The sequence below is a fragment of the Psammomys obesus genome, unplaced genomic scaffold, assembly GCF_907164565.1.
Source record: "Psammomys obesus unplaced genomic scaffold, mPsaObe1.curated_primary_1811, whole genome shotgun sequence".
Taxonomy (NCBI): domain Eukaryota; kingdom Metazoa; phylum Chordata; class Mammalia; order Rodentia; family Muridae; genus Psammomys; species Psammomys obesus.
Genome location: NW_026596125.1, coordinates 2,317,483 through 2,341,065, shown reverse-complemented (window position 1 = coordinate 2,341,065; position 23,583 = coordinate 2,317,483). Strand labels below are relative to the sequence as shown.

The 23,583-nt window shown below is 51.7% G+C and overlaps 1 protein-coding gene across 2 annotated transcripts in view; it reads left to right on the top strand.

Moving 5' to 3' along the window:
* The window catches only part of Crtac1 (cartilage acidic protein 1), a 138,540-nt gene extending 115,228 nt beyond the window's left edge, over positions 1 to 23,312 (top strand). The window contains exons 7-16 of one of the 2 annotated variants that reach the window (XM_055630017.1): positions 3,385 to 3,530; positions 5,904 to 6,040; positions 8,982 to 9,064; positions 9,650 to 9,750; positions 10,134 to 10,302; positions 18,924 to 19,069; positions 19,764 to 19,806; positions 21,405 to 21,466; positions 22,080 to 22,223; positions 22,646 to 22,731. In XM_055630017.1, coding sequence (XP_055485992.1) covers positions 3,385 to 3,530; positions 5,904 to 6,040; positions 8,982 to 9,064; positions 9,650 to 9,750; positions 10,134 to 10,302; positions 18,924 to 19,069; positions 19,764 to 19,806; positions 21,405 to 21,466; positions 22,080 to 22,223; positions 22,646 to 22,663 — 1,049 coding nt within the window. In that variant the 3' untranslated portion in view covers positions 22,664 to 22,731. Of the gene's footprint in view, positions 1 to 3,384; positions 3,531 to 5,903; positions 6,041 to 8,981; positions 9,065 to 9,649; positions 9,751 to 10,133; positions 10,303 to 18,923; positions 19,070 to 19,763; positions 19,807 to 21,404; positions 21,467 to 22,079; positions 22,224 to 22,645 lie in introns of both variants that reach the window. The other variant, XM_055630016.1, reaches the window with a different exon arrangement.
* The last annotated feature ends 271 nt before the right edge of the window (positions 23,313 to 23,583 follow it).

Sequence of the window (23,583 nt, the reverse complement as noted above, 5' to 3'; positions counted from 1 at the left end):
GTTGGTTGGTTGGTTGGTTGGTTGGTTGGTTGGTTGGTTGGTTGGTTTGGCTTTGGCTTTTTGAGACAAGGTTTCTCTGTATAGCCCTGGCTGTCCTGGAACTCACTCTGTAGAACAGGCTGGGATCCTCCTGCCTCTGCCTCCTGAGTGCTAAGATTAAAGGGATGGGCTCCCATTCTTGGAGAACTCAAAAATCATGTCAAGAAGCTTTGTTAAGTGTCTGGTTAGTGTTAGGATCTGGGAATGCTGACCTGGGGAAGGCTGGCTGAGACCACCCCACATTTAAGAAAGGAACTAACACTCTACAAACAAAGGTTTCTACATGAACAGCTATAAGAAGAAGCAAGATAAAATGCAAACCAAAGCATCATCATGGCTTCCAGCTCTGCTCCCCTTCCTGCCTTTGTGATTATCTCCCATCAGCCTCGGGACCTTTGCATGTACCGTTCCCTTTGCTGGACTTCCCTCCCTCTTCTCTGTCCATACAACTTCCAAGTTCCCTTCAACATTCTGCTCAGGGTCACCTCTGAGGAGCATTTTCTGACTTCTCTGTCTGGCAGAAATTCCTTCTCTATGTTTCCCCTGCCCCTGGCATGTGCCTCTGTCTCTCTCAGGTTTCTGCATTGCCCTCATGATTGGTCTGTGTGCTTCACAAGGCCTGGGGCCTTATACTATCCGCTCTTGATACCCAAGTGATGACAGAATGACTACTTTATAAAAGGTTGTGGATTCGGTATGTGCCCTTCAACCCCTTCATCATTCCCCATCCCCTCCCATATTGAAAATGAATGAAGGCCTCAGTGAATCCTTGGAGCACAAGCAAGAAGTCACTGAAGGTCTGAATCCACCAGCTCTACAGACAGCAGCATCTAAGCCTCAAATCTGAGCCCATCTCTTCTCTCTGATGCAAGAGCATCTCCTCTCCCAGCTTCCTGCTCAATAGTGTCCATCTGTGGGACTCCTGACCTCCCACACAGATAAAACACCAGTTGTCCCAGCTGGTTGCCTGTCACCATGCAGCCTTGCCCCAGCCCTGGCAGGGTATGGCGTGGTCATCTGGCCTGCTCTCTGGGCCCATTCCCCCACCTGAGCTGTACTCCCGCAGCAGACAGTCTTGCTGCTGAGAAATCACGGAATGGAGAGAAGGAGGTAGCACAGAAAACTGAGGGGGTTTGATAAGGTGTTAAGGAGATGGAAGCAGAGGTGAGCGAACAAGTCGGAGAGGGAGAGGGTATCAGGCAGGAGGAGATGCAAGGTGCGAGCCCCGTAATTGAAAGTCAGAGTGATTGCAGGGGTTTAACAAGACACGTCAAGGGGGCATTCATCACCCAAACAGATGCCGCTGTGAAATGCAGCCTGGCACTGCTTAGTCCTGTGAAAAGGAACCAGCTCCTTGTCAAGGTGCCTCACAGATAGGAGAGAAATGGGCCAGCTCAGAAGGCCACCAACCCATCGCTTAGGCAAGGGAGTTTGCAGAGAATTAATGAAATATCAGCCCTAGGGATTGGAGGCTGCCTCCAGTCCCTGCAGTGCCTGAGTCTCTGACTTGTCTCTCATCACTGCTCAACCCCAGGCCTCCCTTCTCCTGAGAACACCTCACCTCCAAGGTTCCCAGAGCCCCTACCACTGCCTCCTCCACACTTCCACTTTCAGGATCACCTTGCTTGCTTGCAGCTGCCCTGTGCTAACCACCTCTATCCTGTTGTTCCGCTACCCTGTATCCAAGGGCAGCCTGCATCTGTTTGTCCTTCGCTTAGCCCCGCACCTGGGCTGGGAGCAGGGTGATCCAGCCCTACGCCCAGGAAGAGGGGTCATGTCTCCGGGCTGTGCCCGTTGCAGTCTTCCCTAGGACAGGCTCCTCTGTGGATGGTGAAAGTGGGCGGTGGGGCACTTCCCTTCCTGTTCTCACAGGCCCGCTGTGGGTTCTCTGTCATGGTTGCTGTGTTTCCTCTGCTGTCACCAGCATCCCCAGTCTGCCTGCTGTCAGATTATTTATGTCTCTTCATTCATTCAGCAAGCACTTGCCAAATGCTGCCATGCAACCACAGGCACAGAGGAACACAGGAACCACAGGGACGTGGCTGACCTCAGGGGAGGGGGGCAGAGGGAGAGGCCAGACCCAAGCACGGAGACCCCTCAAAGAGCAGAGTCTTCCTGTGACCACCAGAAAGGGAAAGGATATAAAAGGAGGGGGCAGGTGGGAAGGGCTGCTCTAGGGAGTCGTATTTCCTCTTTTTAATAATCCTTTTAGTTAGCACAGAAAACAATGAGTTTCATTGTGACATCTTCATACATGTATCATTATGCCTTGTTCTTAGTCACCTCCGCACTGCCTTCCTGCCATCCTTTTTGCTGTTCCCTTACTTCCCTTTCCAAAGAGTCCCTTTCTTGTCACCGATATTCTACTGCCTTTTCTTACTCACTTCTCCCAGCCTCTTCCTTCATAGTCCTCTTTCAATTTTCATGTCAAGTTTTGTGTATATGTATGCGTTTTGTGCATGCGTGTGTGTGTGTGTGTGTGTGTGTGTGTGTGTGTGTGTGTGTGTGTGTGTGCCTGGAATACACATATTCAAGAAAACATGCTGCCAGGTGGTGATGGCACAAAGCCTTTAATCCCAGAGCTCAGGGAGGCAGAGACAGGTGGATCTCTGTGACTTTGAAGCCAGCCTGGCCTACAGAGCGAGTCCCAGGACAGCCAGGGCTACACAGAGAAACCCTGCCTCAGAAAAACATAAAAAAAACAGAACACACAGAAAAAAAAAAAAAAAGCAAAGAAAGCTGCGTTTGTTTTCTTGAGCCTGGTTTGTTTTGTGGGCTGCTTTATATGCACGGGTCGTGAAAGGCTTCCTTAAGGGGTTAAGTTTCTAGGGGTCTGCAAAGCACCTGGAGAGGAGGCGCCAGCTAGAACAAAGATCCAGAATGTCAGAAGAACTTGGTTCACTTAAGGGATGGAAGGACTGTGGTGACCACAGTAAGTCAAGAAGACAGTAAAACACAAGGAAGACCAGAAGCGAGGGCGCAATAAGCCTGAGCCCATGAGTCCCCAGGCAGAAATTTGAACTTGACCTAAAGTACTGGTGAATCCTTGAGAGACTTAAGCGACGGGGGGGTGTGGTCAGTGTGTCTCCCTGTGGCCTTGTGACAAGGGTGGGAAAGGCTTTGGTCCCCCAGAATGCCCATCACTCTCCTCCTGGACCATGCTGTGCTGAGCTGAGACCAGGTAGCATGTGAGTAGGTGGCAAGAAAGCCTAAGATTCAGCTGTGGCTCCTCGTCTTCCCAGGAAGGAAAGGGACTGTGAGAGTCGCTTTCGCTTGTTGCCGGAGGTGACTGCTTATAGAACCTGCAAGGTTGAGCGCCCTGAAGCTCCTTCCTCTCCTCCCCAGGCGTAGATGACCCTCACCAGCATGGGCGAGGTGTGGCCCTGGCAGATTTCAACCGTGACGGCAAAGTAGACATCGTCTACGGCAACTGGAATGGCCCACACCGCCTCTATCTGCAGATGAGTGTTCACGGGAAGGTCCGATTTAGGGTAAGAGCAGCGCTGCACGGAATATAGGCAGACCATGAGAGATGGAGTCTGCCTCAGGAGGCCTTGAGGCTCTTGAGAGCTGGGGGTGGGGTCTCAAGGAAGGCTATGGGGGACAATGTTCAGGTGCCAAGGACACCAACCTGAGCACTGTGCAGACCCTCAGGCCTAGGGCAGAAAACCAGTGGCCACAGAGAAACAGACTCCTCCAAGGCAGCCCACAAGAACACCGTCAGGAAAAGTCATTCATTGGCAACCACTGTTCCTCAGGGCTCCTGGGACACCCCACCTGCAGCTGCTAACTGGGCCTTCCAGCTGAGGTTCAGACCCAGGATGGAATGATGGGAGAGGGAGTTGAGGCCAGGGCTCACCCAGGCAGTCCCTAACGTCAGATAAAGGACAGGATAACCGCACACACCCTGTCCGCCTTCCTGAGCTGTCAACAGAATGTAAAGACAGGTGTTCTCCCCTAGGGCTACCGGGTGGCAGTGAGAAGCTTAAGTTTGGGACTTTCTCAGCAGATGTCAGAGTATGGATTTGATAAGGCTGATATCAAGAGGCTGCTTTTGAAATACTTGGCAAATAATAGCGATAAGCAGGATGTGAGAAGTTACAGTGTTCCCAGCTTTGTGGGTGCAGAGAATTGTCCAGGATTCCCAAAGTTTGTGGGACAGTGAAGAGGCCCCACCCACAGTGGTCTTGGTGCCCCCTTCGCTGCTGAGACTCCAGGCCATCTGCTCAGGAGAGGAGGATCCTTGCCTTGAACTCAGGGCCTTGATCTGGGAGTTCTAGTTGAGTTCCCTCTTTATCTGGCATTCTAGCCCAGACACAGAGCGGAAACAATTTTGCCCTCCCTGCCCCCAGGATATCTGACAATGCCTCAGAATGTTTTTGGATTGTCCTGACTGGGAAAGGACAAAAGCCAGAGAGCCTTCTGCAGACATCTCTCAATGCACAGAACAGCCCCACTATAAAGAATCATCTGGCTCCAGATGTCCTGTGCCGAGGTTAGAGAACACGCCAGCCTTCTGAGGCCCCTGCGCGGAGCTCTCGGCACAATAACAATAACAACAAATGTCTCGTTTATCACGTGCCACCCACGTGCCAGGATCCCTGATAAGAGCTTTACATAGATTATCTCGAAGCCCAGGCATGCAGAGGGGCAACCCCAGGGGGCCTGTGTAAGTTTCCATTTTTACAGGATCGATGGAGCAGTAATGAGTTAGAGATCCTCAGGTCTCCTTGTTCCCCAGCTCTGAAGACCCTGCTCAGCCCACCCTGACCAGCCAGCCAGGCTCTTAATCAACCTCATTACCGTGCTGATGAGGACTGTCAACCTCCCCTGCCTCCAGGAGCAAGCATCTCTGCAGCTGGGCCAAAATAGAGCCTTTCTATGGCTCCAAAGCAGGCCATAGAGAGAGGGGAAGGCAGGGCCTGACTGAAGGCCGGGTCTCCCAGAGAAGCAGCTTGGCCCTTTCCAGCTCTCTTCACCTAGGCAGTGGGATTTGGACAGCCACTGAGTCTCTTCAAGGGACAGCCTACCCACAATGAGAGTATTCTGCTCAAAAAAAAAAAAAAAAAAAAAGGCCATTTGCCCAGCTCTTCTTTTATTCCAGAAGTAAATCCCATACTTAGGACCCTATGCCAGACCCTCTCGAGACTGCCGGCACCTGAAGGGAGGGCTCCTAGTTTGGCTGTCTTGGGTCCAGAGTAGGAATAAGTGATAGTGACAACCCCTTCAAATCATGTCTTAAATAAAATCCTAAGACTCCCAAGAAACATGAGGGAATAGAAGCAGCAAAAGATGCAGCTAATGGATGCATCTGGCTTTCCCTGGGACAGATGACATGGGTGAGGGGACACAAAGTGCCAGGTATCTGTCTCCTGATCACTCCATGACACACACCTGATATGCAGGCCTCACAGTGTAGGCGGCTGCTAGCCACAGTGAGATCCACCCCAAGGGTTGATTAACCTCCCTGAGGTCAAGCAGCTAGCCAGTGCAAGAGCCTGGATTCAGAAGCAGGTAGGTTCCGGTGCCGTCCTCCGGTGCCTTGTCAGAATCTACCGCCTGGAGCTCTGGCTCTGGGCCCATCACTCACAATCCCCCTCCCTCTCAGAGACTCAGTTTTCCCATCTGTGAAGTGGAATGCTGACGTGAAAACCAGGAACGAGCTTCGAGCTCCCAGTGTGAGCTGCAGCTGTTGCCACCCCGCCCTCCTTATTCTTCGGGCAGTCTGAAGTTGGAGGATCACCAAGGGCCACCACTGCCGGTCATAGCGGAGGGGGTGCAATAGAGACGCTGGGGCACAGTGGAGGGCGTGGGCCCTCACTGACACCCTCCTGCCTTCTGACCTTCGGCACTCTCTCCTCCAGGACATTGCCTCGCCTAAGTTTGCCATGCCCTCCCCTGTCCGAACCGTTATCGCTGCTGACTTTGATAATGACCAGGAACTGGAAGTCTTCTTCAACAACATTGCCTACAGGAGCTCCTCAGCTAATCGCCTCTTCCGGTACCATTCCCAGGATACGGGTCGAGGTGGGGGGTGCGATTAGAGGGTGGGCTTCCAAGGGCCAGGGAGGCTGTGCCGGGGCACAGGGGAGGATGGCCTTGATTAAGAAAGAGGGAGGAGGGGAGAACAGAGACCAAGCAAGGTAGAGGGAAAGGCCGGGTAAAACATCAGCCCCAGCTGAGGCTGGGAAGTGAGTAGAAAAGAGGTGATGCAGATAGGCCCATACCTCCACTCCACAAGGTAGAAGGGCTTCCAGGGTCAGGTCTGTGGGGTAAGCCTGGGTTACGCAAAGACAGTCTGGCTTATATTCTGCAGACTTCTGAGCACCTATAACAGAACCTCTGAGCATTTCAACTTTCCAAAAGACCGACAGAGTGTTCGAAATAGACCTGTCCACGGGATACATCTCTCAGAGGTGTTTCTCAGAGGAGGGGTGCTCTTCAAAGCATTCTTGGGGAATGATGGAGGAGACAGCTAATGATAGAGAATGGAGAGAAGAGCGGAGGGTCCCTGAACACCTGAGCATCCCAGGGGCTGGAGGGATCTCCCAAGGTGCTCTGTGCAGAGCCTGAGGGCCTCCCTCAGATTCAAGGACTGGGGCTCAGGATTCAATACACCTAGCAATAGCAGCAGGCGGACGGCCATCCTCACCACACAGACATCTGAAGAGCACTGCAGGGACAAACCTCACAAGGTCTGAGACGCCACTAAGACGTTGGGTGGGGAGATGGAACAAGGGTGTTGGGGCTAGGAAATGGGTCAAGTCACCGGCTTGGCCCTCCAAGTCTCTATTCCCTCTCTCAGGGGGGACTCAACTATTAATAAAAGGCGCAAGCTGTGACTAAGCATGTTTTAAAATATAATTATTAACCAAGCATCAATCCTGACTGGATGTAATCACCCCCTGAAGGCACCAGATTTACTAATTAGGTGCCTTGCAAAAAGCTTATTCACAACTTCTAGATTAATTGCAGAAGATCAATTGCTCGTTAACAGAGACGCTGCCTTCCTTCTCTGGCTAATAAAGTGTCACTTGCCGGGGCCCCTGAGCACCGACTTGTCTAGGCCTCTGATTCTATGGCCCGAGAACCCAGGTACCTTTCTGCCTGTCCACCTTCCTGGCCCACTTCAACCTCCCAGTTTCCCATGCTGCCTAAGAGAGGCTGGCCCTGAGCTATCAATGGACAGCTTGGTTGCCCCCTGGGGCGATGCTGGCTTCCACTCAGGGGCAACAGAAGCTACTGTCTAGGAACACGGCTGTGCCCCAAGTCCCCGAGGCAGATGGCTGGGTCCTGAGCACACAGCTTAGAAACTGCAGCTACTGCTCAACTGGCAGCTTGAAAGTTTAACACCCCCCCCCCCACACACACACACCTTACCACATACTGTGCCAGTTCCTAGAACTCAGTGTCTCTCCTGCCACATGCCCAGGCACTGGGGCCCCAAAGCCTCATGGTCCTTTAATGATGCTTCAGGCAGTGTATCACCAAACCAGAAGCCCCAGCGACGGGAGCCTGAAATGTCCGTGCAAGCAAGGGCTCTCTCGGGCCTACTGGGCTGTGAACTGCCTCCCCCACACACATCTAAACATTTCTGGTCTGTTCTCAAGTTTCCTCACGCCACTTTCTGCTCTTGTGGGATATTCTGTGCCCACCCCAGCCCTCCCCTAGTCTCTAGTTCAACAGAGAAATCTTCTGAAAGGCCAATCTGGCCATTCCCCTGCTCCTCTTACCACCCTTTATCTCTGCCCAGCCGAGGCAGAGCCCGTCGCACACCGGGAGTCCAAAGGACATGTGCTGAATGGGCACACCTCTAGCAGATGAGCGAATGTGTACTTGTGCACAGCACCCTTCCCAGGTACACCGTATGCCACCCACGTGTGCATATGAACGTGCACAACCTGGGTGCCCTGGGTGAATGGAGGGTGCTTCCTGGGCAGCTGCACAGCCCTGCAAGTACCTGAACCTCTGCAGTGGTCTGCTTCCAGTCACCACAGGCTCCAGCTCTTGGGACACAGACCCCCTCTTGGGTTTGAGCAGACAGTGCAATTGGGAGAGGAGAACAAGTTCCTCCTGCCCAAGGCTTTTCACCCAGCTCGGGCAGAGGATCCATAGCTACAGAATTCAACAAGCGAGAGGAGCTAGGGAGGAAAGCTCGCACCACCGTCAGCCACACACTGCTCTCTTCTTGGATAGTAAGACAGCAAGACAAGGGGAGCAGTCTCAGAAGTAAGGGCTGAGGGGCAGGACGGAGTGTTCCAAATATGGAGAAGCAGTCTCCCAAGACAAAGGGAGTATTCCTGTTTGCCTCTGGAATTCAACCCAGCACTCCACAGACATGTGCTTGGAGCTTGCTTGGGAGCCAGGCCCTGTGTTCAATGCTGTGGGGAGGAGCAGAGATGAATCATCCAAGGTCCCAGCCTGTAGTGAGCTCCCAGACCAGCCTGAGAGATAGGATGCCCCATGCAGAGTTAACATGGGCACAAAACGATAAAGGCCGGGAGAGCGATAAAGACAGAGGCGGCAGGGATGGCGTCTAGCAGAACAGCCAGCCAGTGGAGGGGGAGCGGGCTGAGGAGGGGGAACCCTCATGGGGTTGAACCCTAGGGAACAGCCGAAGCTATGGAGCCCAGCACCCTTTGGAGGAGCTTGAAGGTCAGTTGAAGGTAGCCGTGCCTCTGCCCTTCTCCATCCATCACCTGCCCCTCCCCAGGCTGTCTATAATTCATCTATTAGAGAGGGAAAAATCAATGTTTACCAACATAAATTAAAACGCAAGAAGGGAACTGCTGTTGTGAAGGCAGAGTCTGTGAGCAGAGAGAAATCCCGTGGATATCCATAGCAGAGTCTTGGGGCTGCTTCAGGGACAGACAGAGTGACTGGGCCAGTAGGTCTAGGGAGCCCATAAGGGTCGTGTTGGAACAAGTCTGTCCTCTCCACAGTGTTATCCGCAGGGAGCACGGGGACCCTCTCATCGAGGAGCTCAATCCTGGTGATGCCCTAGAGCCTGAGGGCCGGGGTACAGGTAAGACACATGAAGGCTGCAGCTGTACCACACAGCTCAGCACGGCCCATACCCGTGGGGAGAGAGGGGCAATTGTGAGGGCTGAGACCCAAGGGTACGATGAGAATGGAAGGGAGCCTGGGCCTGAAGGCAGAAGACAGGGAGGACCATCCCATCCTCAGGGCTGCTGGGGAGGCAGCAGTCTCCCTTGCCTTGCCATGCAGAGAGATGGGAGGGCTGAGGGGTGTGTCCCCTCTGCTCCCTGGCAGGCATCCTGTGTCTGACCCTTCCCCTCCTGGCAATCAGCTCGGTGTCAAACAAAGAGCACTTGACTAGGAGTCCTAGGACCCAGGTCTGTGACTGCCTTATTTTCTGGGTTTTGATATCCACAAAATGGGAGTGTCTGCCTTTCTCGCCTCTTTGGCCTGTAAAGAGGACCAAAAGGAGGCCTGTCTTGAGCTGGTTGATGGTTGGGAGAGAGATGGGCCAGGAACCCTGTTCCTGCCCCAGCACTGTGCTCCTTTCTGCCTCTGTCACCACACCTGAGGCCCTCTTCTCCTAAGTCTATTGGCTGATGGCCAGAGGGGAAATGTGCATTGTTTGTAGGGGGCGTGGTGACGGACTTCGATGGCGATGGGATGCTGGACCTCATCTTGTCACATGGAGAGTCCATGGCTCAGCCTCTATCTGTCTTCCGGGGTAATCAGGTATGCACTGACCTCAGGGTCCTTAGTTTCCGGCCTGGTTGTGCTCCCAGGGACCCACGTGTGGATCAGGGAACAGGAACCTGGGCTCAGTGGCCAGCATGACAGGAACAAAAAGCCTCTGACCTGGAAGCACATAGGTTCCCAGCAGGAAGTACCACTTCCAGGAGCATCCCTTGCTCAGCCCTTTGCTGCAGGAACTTCCTGGCCCCAACCTTGCCCCATGGCCTCTTGGCTTTCCCTCCCCCCTGCAGAAATCTTTGCCCACATTCCTCTCCCTTTTCTCTTCTGCATCTACTCTCCTCCTCCTCTTACTGCCCTCCCAGCATTCCTGCCTCCCCGCTGTATGCCAACCTGGCTGATGCCTGCCATCTTCTTCCCTTCAGGGCTTCAGCAACAACTGGTTGCGTGTGGTACCCCGCACCCGGTTTGGGGCCTTTGCCAGGGGCGCCAAGGTTGTACTCTACACAAAGAAGAGTGGGGCGCACTTACGGATCATTGATGGGGGCTCCGGCTACCTGTGTGAGATGGAGCCTGTGGCACATTTTGGCCTGGGTAAGTCGGGGCCCATGGGAACAGTAGCAGTTCTGCAACTAAGCCTCACACTGTGCTGTGTGATTCAGGGACACACATACCCCCAGCCCCTAGGATCTTGGAATGCAACTTCACTGTGCCAGTACAATGGATTGCCCCCACCTGCAAGGGCCCCCACCCTGAGGTGGGGTGACTTGGTTCACCTTGGGGTGAGAGCACTTCATTCTCCATTTGTTATTCTGCCCAGGCCATAGCCTTGTTCACACACTGATCTCCACCAAATATGTCCAGAGCAGCTGTCCCCCTGACCTCTCAGGAGCTGACCTAGTCTTTAAGGTGCTGCCCAAAGTCTTATGTCTTTTTCGGATGGAAGGCTTAGAGCCCTGAGTTTTCAATGGGCACAAAATCACCCCATGGGGTGAAGGCTGGATCTTGATGGAGGATGGGATTCTAAAAGAAGAAAACCCTTCCCTTTTATATGTCTAAAAGCAGCAACCTCGTGCATCACAGATGCAGTCAACAGCATGCCCCTGGAGCTGTCACTACACAACTTTTAGAACAGCTCCAAAATCATGCCGCAAGGGGCTGGGCAGCTTCCAGACACAGGAGAAGCTGGCTCCTCACTGCTGGAGGACATAAGCTCCCATTCTGAAAATGCTTTGGTAGATCACGTTTTTAGTTTTGTATTCATTGTTATTCTTGGGGGGAAGGGCATTCATGGATTAAAATCAGGTCACCAGGCTTCCATGGCAAGTGCCTCTTCCTGCTGAGGCATTGCACTGGCCTGTTTGGTAGATTCTTTTTTAAAAAGAAAACTATTAGGTATGAGCCAACTGTTCCAGGCGCTCCTTGATCTGTACTGGGGTTCCATCCAAGGTAAGTTAAAAGATCTTGAGTTGAAAAGGCATTGAGCATACCAAGGACATGTCCTCACTGAGCAGCATGGTATAGTGCAGTGTCCGCCGTTCCCTTCATGACTATCCACCACTGCCCAGTGTCCCAAGAGAGGACCATAATGTATATTGCTGGTACAGGAAACACACACAAACACACACATTCAAGGTCCTAGGTTCAGTGTCTACTTGAATATCTCTTGTTTTCCACATCCTAATGAAGTAAAAAAAATTACAAATGCCATCATCAGAAGTTGGGAGGGGAGGAGTCATACTATCCCTAACTATGTGTGAAAAGTAGACTCACAAAGATCTCTGCACTGTTATTCATAATACCGTTATGCTTGTGCGGGAAGGGGGGGACAGAAACAATGTCCAGGTGGTGGTGGCACACACCTTTAATCCCAGAACTGGGGAGGCAGAGGCAGGCGGATCTCTGAATTTGAGGTCAGCCTGGCCTACAGAGTAAGTTTCAGGCCAGCCAGGGATACACAGAGAAACCCTCTCTCGAAAAAAAAAAAAAAAAAAAAACAGAACAGAAACAGAAACTATGCATGTGTCCTTTGGTCAATGGTTAATGGCTAATGGCTCAGCACTCGGTGGTACACAAATGCTACAGGATGTGATCCGGCAGTAAGAGGTGTTTGCTGAGTAAAGAGATCTTATCTCCAAAGCCATCTTCCCAAACTGACAACATCAGAGAGCTGAAGACTGGCAGCTCCAGGCTGAAGATGGTGAAGGGCAGGTGCCCAGAAGGGGTATGTCCAAGTGATGGGCAGTAAGTGCCTCAGTGGCAGTGGCTATGTGAATCTAATGTGCAATTCATGGCGGAGACCTGTCCACACGCCTTTTCCCGTGGCAAATGGGCTGATTTCAATGTGGTACAATCACAAAGCAAGCCATAACCACTGGGGCAACCGTGTATACAAACCCCTCTCCTCACAACCTGAGGCATCTCCAGTTATTTCAATAAACTGTTTTTTAAAAGCATGGAGGTGAGGGGGGTATGTGAAAAATCTTCAGGGAGTACACAGGGATTACAATTAATGGGGAAAAGACTGAGGAGCACTGTGGAAGAGGCGAGCAGGAGTTAAAGCATTTTGAGTCAAAAATTCCCAGGCTCTGACCAGATGCTTTCCCGTGTGTTAGCACCTCAGGAGGTGATATGATCTTAATATAGAAAGATTAGACAACATGTTCTCTAATCGATAAGTATATACCAGCATTAATACTAAGCACGCATCATCATACGTGCACAGAAAAATAAAGGAACCGCAAAGAGCATGCGCAGCTCTTCTGTCTGCGCGGATAGTTTACTACAGGGCCTGCCTGCCACTTGTGGGCATAGTGCGGGGCACTCAGTTCTCATGATTTGATCCTCCTGAGTACCCCTGGGTGGGCATCATTAGCTCCATCTTGCAAATGAGGAAACTATGGGTCCGAATGTTAGAGGAAGCGTGCCCACGAGCTCATGATTCTCAAATGGCAGGGCTGGGACTCAAACCCAGGCCTGCCTGAAACTCTGGTGTGTATTTTCCACCATATGTTCTAGTATATGTGTGCGCATTCTGGTTTTTATAGGGAACACATAATATTTATGTAGTCTGAGAAAGAAGCAGTAAATATTTAGGGGACCCAGGGCCTGGTTATATGAGCATGTCCCCGGGCTATTGAGCGTGGATGGGTTAGCCTGAGCCAGGGGCATCTGTCACTCCTAAGGCAGCCATTTGCTATGCTGGCCCTAAAGGTACAAGCTGACTTTTAAAACATGGAGTTCCCCCATCTTGCAAACTAACAGCAGCTGACACCTACAGAGTGTTTCGAGTGTGCAGGGCTTGGCCTAAATTCTTCATCAGTTCTCCTGGGAATCTGATGAATTATGAACCATAGTCCGCACCTTACAGGCCAGAAAACTGAGATTAAGGATAAACACACTCACCCAGTTCACAGCTCCTGGCAGTAGGGAAGGGCTGGCTGTGGAGCCGTGCTTAGACACTGAGTTTCTGGGCTCTGCGACTCCACCTCCTGTGGCTTCTCTGCCTCTTTCTTCCTGACAAGTATATCCCCTCAGCTTCTGGGAAGGCCGTTCAAGCACCAAGGTGGCCACTGTATCAAAAGCGAAATGTTTATCAAGCTAGATGTCAGCTCTGCTCCACCGGACAAAAAAGGAAACTGAGGCTCGCAGAGCCAGCAGAGAGAGCAGGAGCTGGGCTAAGGTCGTCTGGCCCCACGCCCTGCAGACTGTCTTTGTTCTTTTGAGATGTGTATTTGGGTCCTTTCGCTGTTCAGAATCTGTCAACGCCAGAAGAGTCTGCTTCCTTGCCTGGGCAGCTCATAGGCTCATTTGTTGTGATCCAGCGTGCTCAGGAGCTACATACACTGCACCTGGCCGGGCCCCTCCTGATGCCAACCCTTGATACAGTGCAAAGAATGGGATTTGCTCTTGGTCTGAACCAAATTGCTGCAAGAGTTCCCCACCCTGCCCCCATCAGGCTCCTCTTTTGTAGGGCTCCCTTCCCAGAAGGACGCTAAGAGGCCTACTCTCAGGAACAAACCCTTGGCCAGTTGCCTGAGAACAGTAGTCTCAGACATCAGAGCAATTCCAGGGATCAGACCACAAGCCTGAACAGGGAGACCAGCCAGCTCCATCCCTGCTTCTTCAGAGCCCCTTGGAATTCCAGCAGGTTCTTTATGGACTAAGCACAGAGTTGTCCTTCCTGAATGATGGGGAAGCCAGCAACAGGGCAGAGCTGGTAGGGCGGGAAGACAGTGGGGAAACTAGGTTTGGGAATGACTGAGGAAAAAAGAACAAGGGAAGAGAAATCGAGCAGAAGCCGAATGCAAGAGAGGCAGAAACTTAAGGAAAGAGACAGGAAGAAAGGCTCCTGGGCTGCTGGGTAAACTCAGGAAGTCGTGTGCAAGGCTGACTTGGACGCTCCCTCCACTGACGCACCACGCACTGACGCACTGACGTGGCACTTTGAGGTGATGGAGCAAGTGGAATCAAGCCAGCCCTGGGCGGTGTGCAAAGGAGAGAACTGGAAGGGGCTAGCAAGACAATGGAACTTGGAAGGCAGGGACAGAGCTAAGAACATTCTGGAAGCCAGGCTAGCTTGAACCAAGGCCCAGTGGTGGGAGTATTCAATTGGAGATACAGGAGCAGAGCCTGGAAAGTGGGGACTGAGCTCCGTGGGGTTTTCAAAGGAGGCTGGAGAGGGCATGGTGGACAGAGGCGGCGTCCCTGCCGAGTCCAGGAAAGCCAGAGTGAGAGGATGTGTACAGAGCAGCAACTCCCCACCGCGCTTGTTCTTAGAGGCCTCTTTAAAAATTTCTCTTGATTGTGAGAACAATGTGTATTGATTATAGGAAAAACGAGACAACAGATCATAAAAAGAAGTAAAAATCACCCACAATCTCATCACAGTGCTTGGAATATTAAGTAAAAAATAAAAATAATAAAAATAATTCCTCATTCACCCCAGCACCATTTGATTGACTCATTCAGTACATGTTCACTGAAGTCCTACTGGGTGTCCAACAGTAACTGATGTCACAGGTCTTGCCTTGAGCACCCCTGTATTCTAGTGGGAAGGTAAGAAGCACGGAATACGTGATGAACAGAATAAATAGGTGAAATAGACCGTGTTAAGATTGTGTTAGGCGCTACAAGGAAAGAAAATGCCAGGCGGGGAGAGGAGGTTAGGGATGAGGAGGACAACAAACAGCCAGGCTTGGATAAGCCCTTATTCCACAATACACACAGGGCCACATTTGTAACTATACATACGACTTAGATTTGGTTTTTTGTTTTGTTTTGTTTTTTTCTAAAAACAAAAATGATGATACTTCCTCCGCTTGTTCTTTATTCCCCTAAACAGTGGAAGCCTGGCCATCCCTCCTCATCTAGGCATTTCTTTTATTTCCCTCCAGCGCCTCAGAGTGTTTCAGTGTGTGGCAGCATTCATAATTTATTTACCAAGTCCCCCATTGATGGACAGCCAGATTGCTTCCAGTTCTGAGGAGCTGGGGGCAAGAAGGGCGCAGTCTAGAACATGTATTCAAGAAAGGATTCTGTATGACTGTGAGGTAGGGGGTGAGGCTGTGTCCAGGGGCCAGATCTGGAGGAGAAGGGGCCGCAAGAAGCCCTCCTTAAGGTAGGCACACAGTTCTGGCCCAGCCTAAGCAGCCCTCCCCCTTCAAGGTCCTCACCCCGTGAATCACTCCCCGCTGCTTCCTTCTGACATTGCCGAAGGGTGTCGAAGGGTGTGGTGAGCTGGTGTTGGTGTGTGAACACAGGTGAGTACTCAGGTGTTCGTACAACCGCAGCCCTTCCCGCCGCACCTGGCACACCCGCCTGCCCCAGGCTTTACTAGGTCTGTTCGAGAACAGTAAGGACAGAAGACTCAAACCCTCGCATGTGTTCTCACTTCCCTCCCTAGAAACCTGAGCTGTGCTGCACGAGGCAGGGGAAACACACACACACACACACACACACACACACATACAAATTTCAGGGACCTTTCATAGCCTTGATCTCCAGGGGTCCCCTGAGGACTGCACTCAGCCATACAGGGCATTCTGGGTCTTGTTCCTCCTCAGCTGACCCTGCCCTCACTCCAGGGACCTCACCCCAGAATCCTTCCTCCCCACATGCTGCAGTTCCTGCACAGCTGCCCTGGCTTGTCCCTGCCCCTCTTGGGTGCAGACCACCTGCTGGCTTCATAAATAAGCCTTTCTGTTTATAGTGTTGAACGCTGCCCACCCAGCCCCCCACGGAGCTGCCTCTGCCTTTCCGACTGCTAGCGCACAGCCAAACCCAGCAAATAAGAACAAGTACTGCCAACCCGCTTGGCCCCTGTGTGCCCCCACTGCCGTCACCCACTCAAGTTCTCCCAACCCCACGAATTGGTACCATCCCCACCTTGGCACACGTGCGTACACACACACACACACACACACACACACACACACACACACACACACCTTCCTTTCAGTTAATTGTTTGTAAGTGACTCCAAGCTGCCTCCAAACCGGCTGGTGCTCATTTAGGGAAGGAAAATTCAGTGGCCCACATAAAAATGCCTTTATTAAAGTGCAAAAATATTCCACCAACTGTATTCCCACCATCTGTTTTGCTTGTAATTCTGAAGAGCACAATTCCATGTGGCTCCCTGGCCTTTGTCCTTTCAGAGCTGCCAGAGGCAACTCCCTGCTGTTCCTGACCTATGTCTCTGCTGGGTAATGGCCCCTCGTAGGCAGACCCCTCCCTCCACAGAGGCCTGGCAGAGAGGCTGCCTCAGAAGCCAGGAGTCTGGCCCTTCAGACCGGCGGCCTAAAGCTGCGGGACCTATCTGCCTGTCCAAGGACAGGAGCCAGATCCCAGCCCTACCTCAGACACCCACAAGTCACCTCCCACCTTGTGGCACCAACCTGTCACACCTTCCTCACTTGTTGTGATAGCATTGTGTTCCTTGCTCCCACGGCAATCAGCACTCCCCAACTTGGCTTAGGTCCTTTCTGTTCAAGGCTGAGTCCTAGATCCCTGCCCAACATTTGATACATGATGGTCACTCAGGAGAGACAGTATAACAAGGGTGGAGCAGAGAAGGGGCTCTGAGGTCACACGGGCCTTGGATGGGTGACTGAGCAATTTCCCTGATCTCTCCAAGTCTTGGTGTTCGTTCTCTAAAGTGAAGATTTCAGAGAGTGTCTTCCGTTCGCCTGAAGGTGCAGGAGCTGATGTGGTAACACCATGAAGCGTTTGGCCTGGTCTGGACGTGCTGGGGTGTCACTGCCCCGTCTAAGAGCTGCTGCTGATAAGAGTGCTGACAGGGGTAATAGGCGGTCAGTGGAGCAGTGTTCATATTCCAGGGGAAAGGCTGTACTGCCCACGGCAGAGGGGCTTTCAGCCAGCTCACCCAAATTCCGAAGAAACCGAGGGTTGAAGAAACCCGCTCGCCTTTCTTAGATTATAAGGGAAGACAGGCAGTGCCGGGAAGATTTCAGGGACAGTCATGGGAAGGTATCAGAGGACAGGCCTCGTACCCGCAGCTCCTCCCATAGATCCCCGGGCTCAAGTTTCTTTTCTTGGTTTTGCTTCATCTAGGCCGGTGGTTCTCAACCTTCCTAGTGCTGTGAACCTTTAATACACTTCCTAATGGTGTGGTGACCCCTAACCACAGAATTATTTTCAGTGCTACCTCATAACTGTAATTTTCCTACTGTTATAGATCAGAATGCAAATGTCTGTGTTCCCCAATGGTCTCTGGCAACCCCTGTGAAAGGGTTGTTTGACCTCCGCAGGGGGCTCAACCCACAGTTTGAGAACCACCGATCTAGTCAGAGGAAGCTTTTCAGCAGGCCCCACTGTCATTCTCCCAACTCCTAGAGCGGGTGTGGGGGAGGGACTGAAGGGGGACAAGTATAGACTTTCTGTTTTGAAGTGGAATCGTGAGGTCCATGAAGTTTGGCATTTTTAGGGTGTGCTGTGCCCAAATTAGTGGCACATGTGAAAAGCAAACATTTTCCATTAAAAAAAAAAGGAGACAAAAGCAAGTATTTCTCACCTAAGCCAACAGAACAGCTTCATGAATACATTTTACAGTCTTACTGAAGCCACAAATAACTCAAAGAGTTGAGGAATATTCATAGACTCAAATTTGCAGCCCGCACCGGGGCATGTGGCTCTACACCAGGCTCTCTCTCCCTGTACATCAGGGAGGGGCGGGTAAATGAGTACTAGCCAGACCTTGCCACAAGGCTAGCCTGCCTCCCCATGCGGGCAATGCCTGAAAACCTGAGCAACCTTCCCAACCTGCTTCTGCCATGCTGCTCTAGGGATATGTGTGCTGGATTCCCACAGGACATTGTCTGAGCTTACAGAAGACACCATCTCAGACCTGTAGCAGCCATCCTCGGGCACCCTCTACCCTTATCTTTCCTGGATCTTTATTTACAGCTCAGCTCAAGTGCCTCCTCCCAAGGAGTTTGTCCCTGACCACTGAACAGGACCTCAGCCTGCCCCCCAGGTCTTTCCCTCAACATTCTCCTTTTCCTTCTTCTCAAAGCATGTCTATATCTGCCATGATTTGTTCACCTGCTTGTCTGCCTTCTAGATGGAATGGGAAACCCATGAGGGGACATTCCCAGTGACCAAAAAAAAAAAAAAAAAAAAAAAAAAAGGCTCCTAGCAGAGCCCCATAAATAGAAATATGAGCCATGCTCAGAAGGTCACACAGTTGGCTGTAGAGCTAGGGTTTGTCCCCAGGACTTCCAGCCACCTGCTCCATCATGTTCTTTCAGCATATTCAAGCAAGTGACAGAGCCAGGATTTGAACCCCTGCCTCTGAAGTCAACATGCTCACCACCAAGCCTTACAGCTCCCCAAACTGAGCCTCCCGCTGCCTGTTCTGTTGCCTAGAATGAAAGTTATCCAATCTGGTTAACTCCTAGCATCCTGCAGCTGTTGCATTGAAAATGAATTTAAATTGAGTAAAATGCTAAACTGAGTTGATCTCCTCCTGCATGTGGCTAGTGCACTGGACAGAGTAGACAGTGGGCTTTTCCATTACTACAGGATGGTCGCCTGGACAGTATGGCCCAAGGAAGAGTCTCTTCACCTCTCTCTTACTCATTCCCACAGCCCTTCGGAGAGTGCTTCATTAGATACTACCTTTGTTAATTTATTTGTGGGGGCACTCCAAGAGGCCCTCTCTTCTCTGCCCCTGACCCCTCCCCTTGCTACCACAGGAAGGGATGAAGCCAGCAGCGTGGAGGTGACGTGGCCAGATGGCAAGATGGCGAGCCGCAGCGTGGCAAGCGGGGAGATGAACTCAGTGTTGGAGATCCTCTACCCTCGAGACGAAGACAAACCTCAGGACACAGCCCTACTAGAGGTGGGCAGAGGCCTCCGAGTAGCATAGTCAAAAAGAAAAAGAAAAGCAGGCACCAACCATGATCCTTGGGATAAATCTGTAGTCTTGCCCTCTGAAATGATGGAGATGGTCTCAGCAAAAGACAGGCTTCAGATGATAGCTCCATTTGTCATTTTGCAACACGCCATACCCACATCTTTTCGGCTTCTCACAGAATCCTGGAGGCTTAGCAGGGCAATGGGTTTTGAATCCATTTTACAGAGGAGGAAACCGGGGGCCCAAAGAGTGAACCCAAAGCCAGCTAAGGCTACATATACATATACTGTATTGAGAACTGATCCCTAGTCTCCTGTTCCCTTGTAGTATTCTCCAAATACCTGAAAAGGCGCCAATTATTCTTGGATGAGGCTCAGACCATATACCAGGTTCTGGAGACTTTTGAGGGTACAGCTCTCGTCCTGTTTCAGGTCTCAGGTGCATAGATCTCAAGTACAGGGAGAGTCGGAATTACATCTGTTCTTGCTCTCCAAAGTCCCCATCTCTCTCCATTCTTAATGCAAGGCTAGAATAAGAGGGAGGGGCTCTCCTCAGGCCCAGGCTGAAAGCATCTCTCATGCTGCAATCAGGGTGACAGCTGCTCTGTGACTGTGACTGGGAGGGGACTGAGATGAGGCCTCTCAACTCACAAGTGTCTCTGCTTCTGCCCACCTTGCAGTGCGGCCAAGGATTCTCCCAGCAGGACAATGGCCATTGCATGGGTGAGTTGCCATAGGCACCAGAGGATGGGGCAGAGGCTGGGATCTTCCTGGGGACCTGCCAAGGCCCAAGATGCAGACAGGGGTTAGAAAGACAGAGAGAGAAAGGTGCCGTTGGTCCTTCGGGCTGCAGAAGCCAGGAAAGCCAACCCCGTGACTCACCAAGGTAAGAGTGACACTAGCAACTGCAGGCTGAGTCACTTCATTGCTGGGCGTTGGCAGTGCCTGCCTGCCACAAATATCAGAACAAACCTGGGGACCGCGCACACTGTCACACAGGCACCGAGACCGTGATGGATAAGCTTCACCCTGGCAGAGGCAGAGCAGAAACATCATTCATCCCGCCTGAGGAGCAGCCAATGGGGGGGCTGACAGACAGACAGACGGACAGATGGAGGAGGAGCTGAGCATGGAAGGCGTTTGGGCACTACAGGGTGTGGAATGTGGTCAGAGTGCAAAGAAGAGACTGCATCCCAGAACAGCATAGGGGAGGCTGGTAGCTTCCAGATGCTATCTCAGCAAGGGTCTCATGACTTAATAATAATACACTATGGAGGGGACAGTCTAGTAGTCCATTGTCCAGAGGATGTCCAGCCCAAAGCCTTACATCCTGAGGACTTGCAGTGAGGCCTTAGGGTAAGGATTCTTTCTTCCCTAGACCCAGAGAAAACTAGACACAGCTCCACTCTTGTGGAGCTCAAAGCCACATATGAACAGCTAAGGACCATATGTGGGGCCGGGGATGGAATGAGCAGGGAAGCACCAAGGGAGGTGTTAAGCTATCTGGGGTAGATCCCAGAAGGCAGCCTAGAGAAATTGAGGTCAGTCTGAGACCTGAGGGATGACGAGTAGGACAGCCACAGAAAAGGGAGTCAGTGTGCCCATGGGGAATGCAGCCTAGGCACAGGACTACAGAATGAGGAAGTATAGGAATTAGGGGTTAGGATAGCTGGAGGAAGACATGACTCCCCCTTATGGTCCCTGTTTCCACCCTAGCCATGCTAAATGGACAGCACAGGCATGTGAAACCTCGGAGTCTTCTCTAGCAGCTGCGAGGACCCTTTGACCTAGCACAGTCCTCCTTTCTGTCACCCAGCAAGCCTCTACATGGTACGAAGCACCATGACAAGCTCTGGGGATGCAGCCTGGTATCTCACCAGAGGGGTCTGCATCCTAGTAGAGGGGGCCAGACCTCAAACACAGAACTACACAGTGCAGGAAAAGGGTTAAGAACCCTGTCAGAAAGTTGCTGTCCAGGGACTCTGGGCAGAGAAGTCAGAAAGTGCCACTGGTGAAGGGACTTTTAAGCAGAGACCACAAGGAGTAGAAGGAACAGCTCCCGAAAGAGCCGAAGGGAAAGCTTGCCTAGCAGAGGAAGAACAAAGGCAAAAGGGCTTGGGATCGCCACAGGGCTGAGTGTCACAGGTGCTGTTGCCGCTGAGGTGAGGTGAGGCGGAGGGGTTAGGTAGCATAGGTCAAGGAGGGGCTTGAGGCTCCAGGAAGGAGTCTGGACTTTGCTCTTAGGCCCTCAGAAGCTAAGCAAGAGAGGGACCTGAAGCGATTCACATTTTTAAAAGATCACTCTGGCTGCTGAATTGCAGGCCGGATTGGAGGGAAACGTGGAAGCCAGGAGGCCAGTAAGGCAACCGCTGCAGAAATCCAGGCAAGAGACCGTGGGGGCTGGGCTTAGGGTGGTGGCAGAATGAGGAAGGCAGACAGATGAGAAGTGTGCTGTGGGGCAGAGTGGATAGGGCCTGCTGGGGGATGGCACCCAGGGGTGAGGAAAGGGGAGGGCCGGAGATGCCTCTGATTTCGGCTGGTGTGGCTCAGCACTTAGTGGCGACATTGATGGAGCCGTGGAAGATGGAAACAGGACAGAAGAGGCTTAAGGGCTGAGGGAAATCAGAGTCCCGTCTGAGGTGTGTATTAGACATCCAGGTGAAACTGCCCTGTAGATCATTGGTGATTGGATTCATGATCTTGGAGCCCAGAGGAGAGGTTATGGCTGGAGGCAGGAAATTCACATTCATCCACATATGAACAGCTTATCTAGAAAAAGCGTAGTGTGAGAAAAGACCCAGGACCAAGCCTGAGCTCCACCAATATGCACAGGTCAAGGATAGGAGGAGCTACCCAAGGGCGCTGAAGAAGCAAGGCAGGCCCAGCAAGGAGAAAAGACATGCCCAGGGTCACAGGGCAGGTGGGCAGACGTCTGTCTGCCTAAGCGAGGACACACTGCCCACACTTCCTGGTGAGTGGCTCCCCTTGCCCCACAGACACCAATGAGTGCATCCAGTTCCCATTCGTGTGCCCTCGAGACAAGCCCGTGTGTGTCAACACCTATGGAAGCTACAGGTGCCGGACCAATAAGAGATGCAATCGGGGCTATGAACCCAATGAGGATGGCACAGCCTGTGTGGGTAAGTGGAACTCTGGCCACATTCAGAAGCAAAGGAAACACACCTTGCGCTGAGGGGTGGCAGGAGGGTGGCTCTGGGTAGGCTCCAGACCACAGTCGTTAGCCGCTGCTTCCCCTGGATTGATGTAGGCTCGTAGACTCACATTAGTTCTCCAGGGGAGACCATATCAGGCTTGGAGAGGCCCCGTCACTGCTACCCCACCTGAGGGGCCCAAGGGTGCTGTGTCCTGGTCTTGTGAGAGGGTTCCGACCTGGAGGTCAGCCCGTGTTTTCATAGCTGGGGTGGGAAGGGCCTCCTCCGAGTGACCTTTGGCAGAATTTCTGAACTAGTCTTTGTCTTCTCCTTCCTCCCAAACTCCTTTCTCCCAACCAACCCCTCCCTTGTCCCCATTTTCTATCTCCTTGCTCTTTTGTTTTTTGCAGCTCAAGTGGCCTTTTTAGGTGGGTACTCTTCGGCTGCCTTTAGACTCTCTGAGCCTCTCCCTCAGGCCTCATATCTTTCTCTAGGCCTGGGACTTTGCCTTCAGTTATATGCACTTTAAATCCCATCAATAAAGAAAAAAAAAATTTAACAACTTTTGTGGAAAACTATATCTCTCCTGCTGCCTACCTCTCTCCACACCCAATAGATTCTGCCATGTGCTCCTTCGAACGGACAGCAGGGATGGCCATCTTTGAAAAGGGAAGTTTGGGAGATACTGATGGGATCTAAGTTGTTTGTGAAGCCTTTCTTTGCATGTTTTCTGAGAAAACAGAAAAGAAAAGTATCTCTTGTACCCAACTTTTCATTCCTTCAGAAGAACCAAGACAGTCCAGTCATTCCTGTATCTTTGTGAGCTTCTTATTTTGCCCTTAACAAAGATGGCTTCCAAGTGGTTGCTTGCTAGGTTGATTGAGTAATGTCTCATGTGCCTGCTGATCTGGCCTGTGCTGTTGCTGCTATGTAACCTGATCTCCTATGATTATGAAAGCCTTATTGGGTTGGTGGTGGTGATGGGAAGGGAAAGGGTGGCCCTCTGGGACTGTTGATAAAAATGCTTAAGTTTGAACTGCTAAGTCTTCCAGCCTCTTTTCTGGAGAAATTATGCCAATAAACTCTCTGCTGGATATTAGCTAGTGGGGGCAAGTGTCTGAACAAATAGATGCTGGCTGGAATGCTGAATTAGCTGTGACCCTTCCACCAGGAGGTACATGAAAACAAGTCATGACCTAAGGAAAGTCCCAGCCCTAGGCACCAATAATGTGGTTGGATGAGTGAAACAACATTTGCGCTTGGAGGAACAGGGAAGGCGTGTGGGATGGACAAGGGGCCAACACAGAGGTAGTGCTCTGTGCACTTTACTTTAGGGAATTCACTTCTC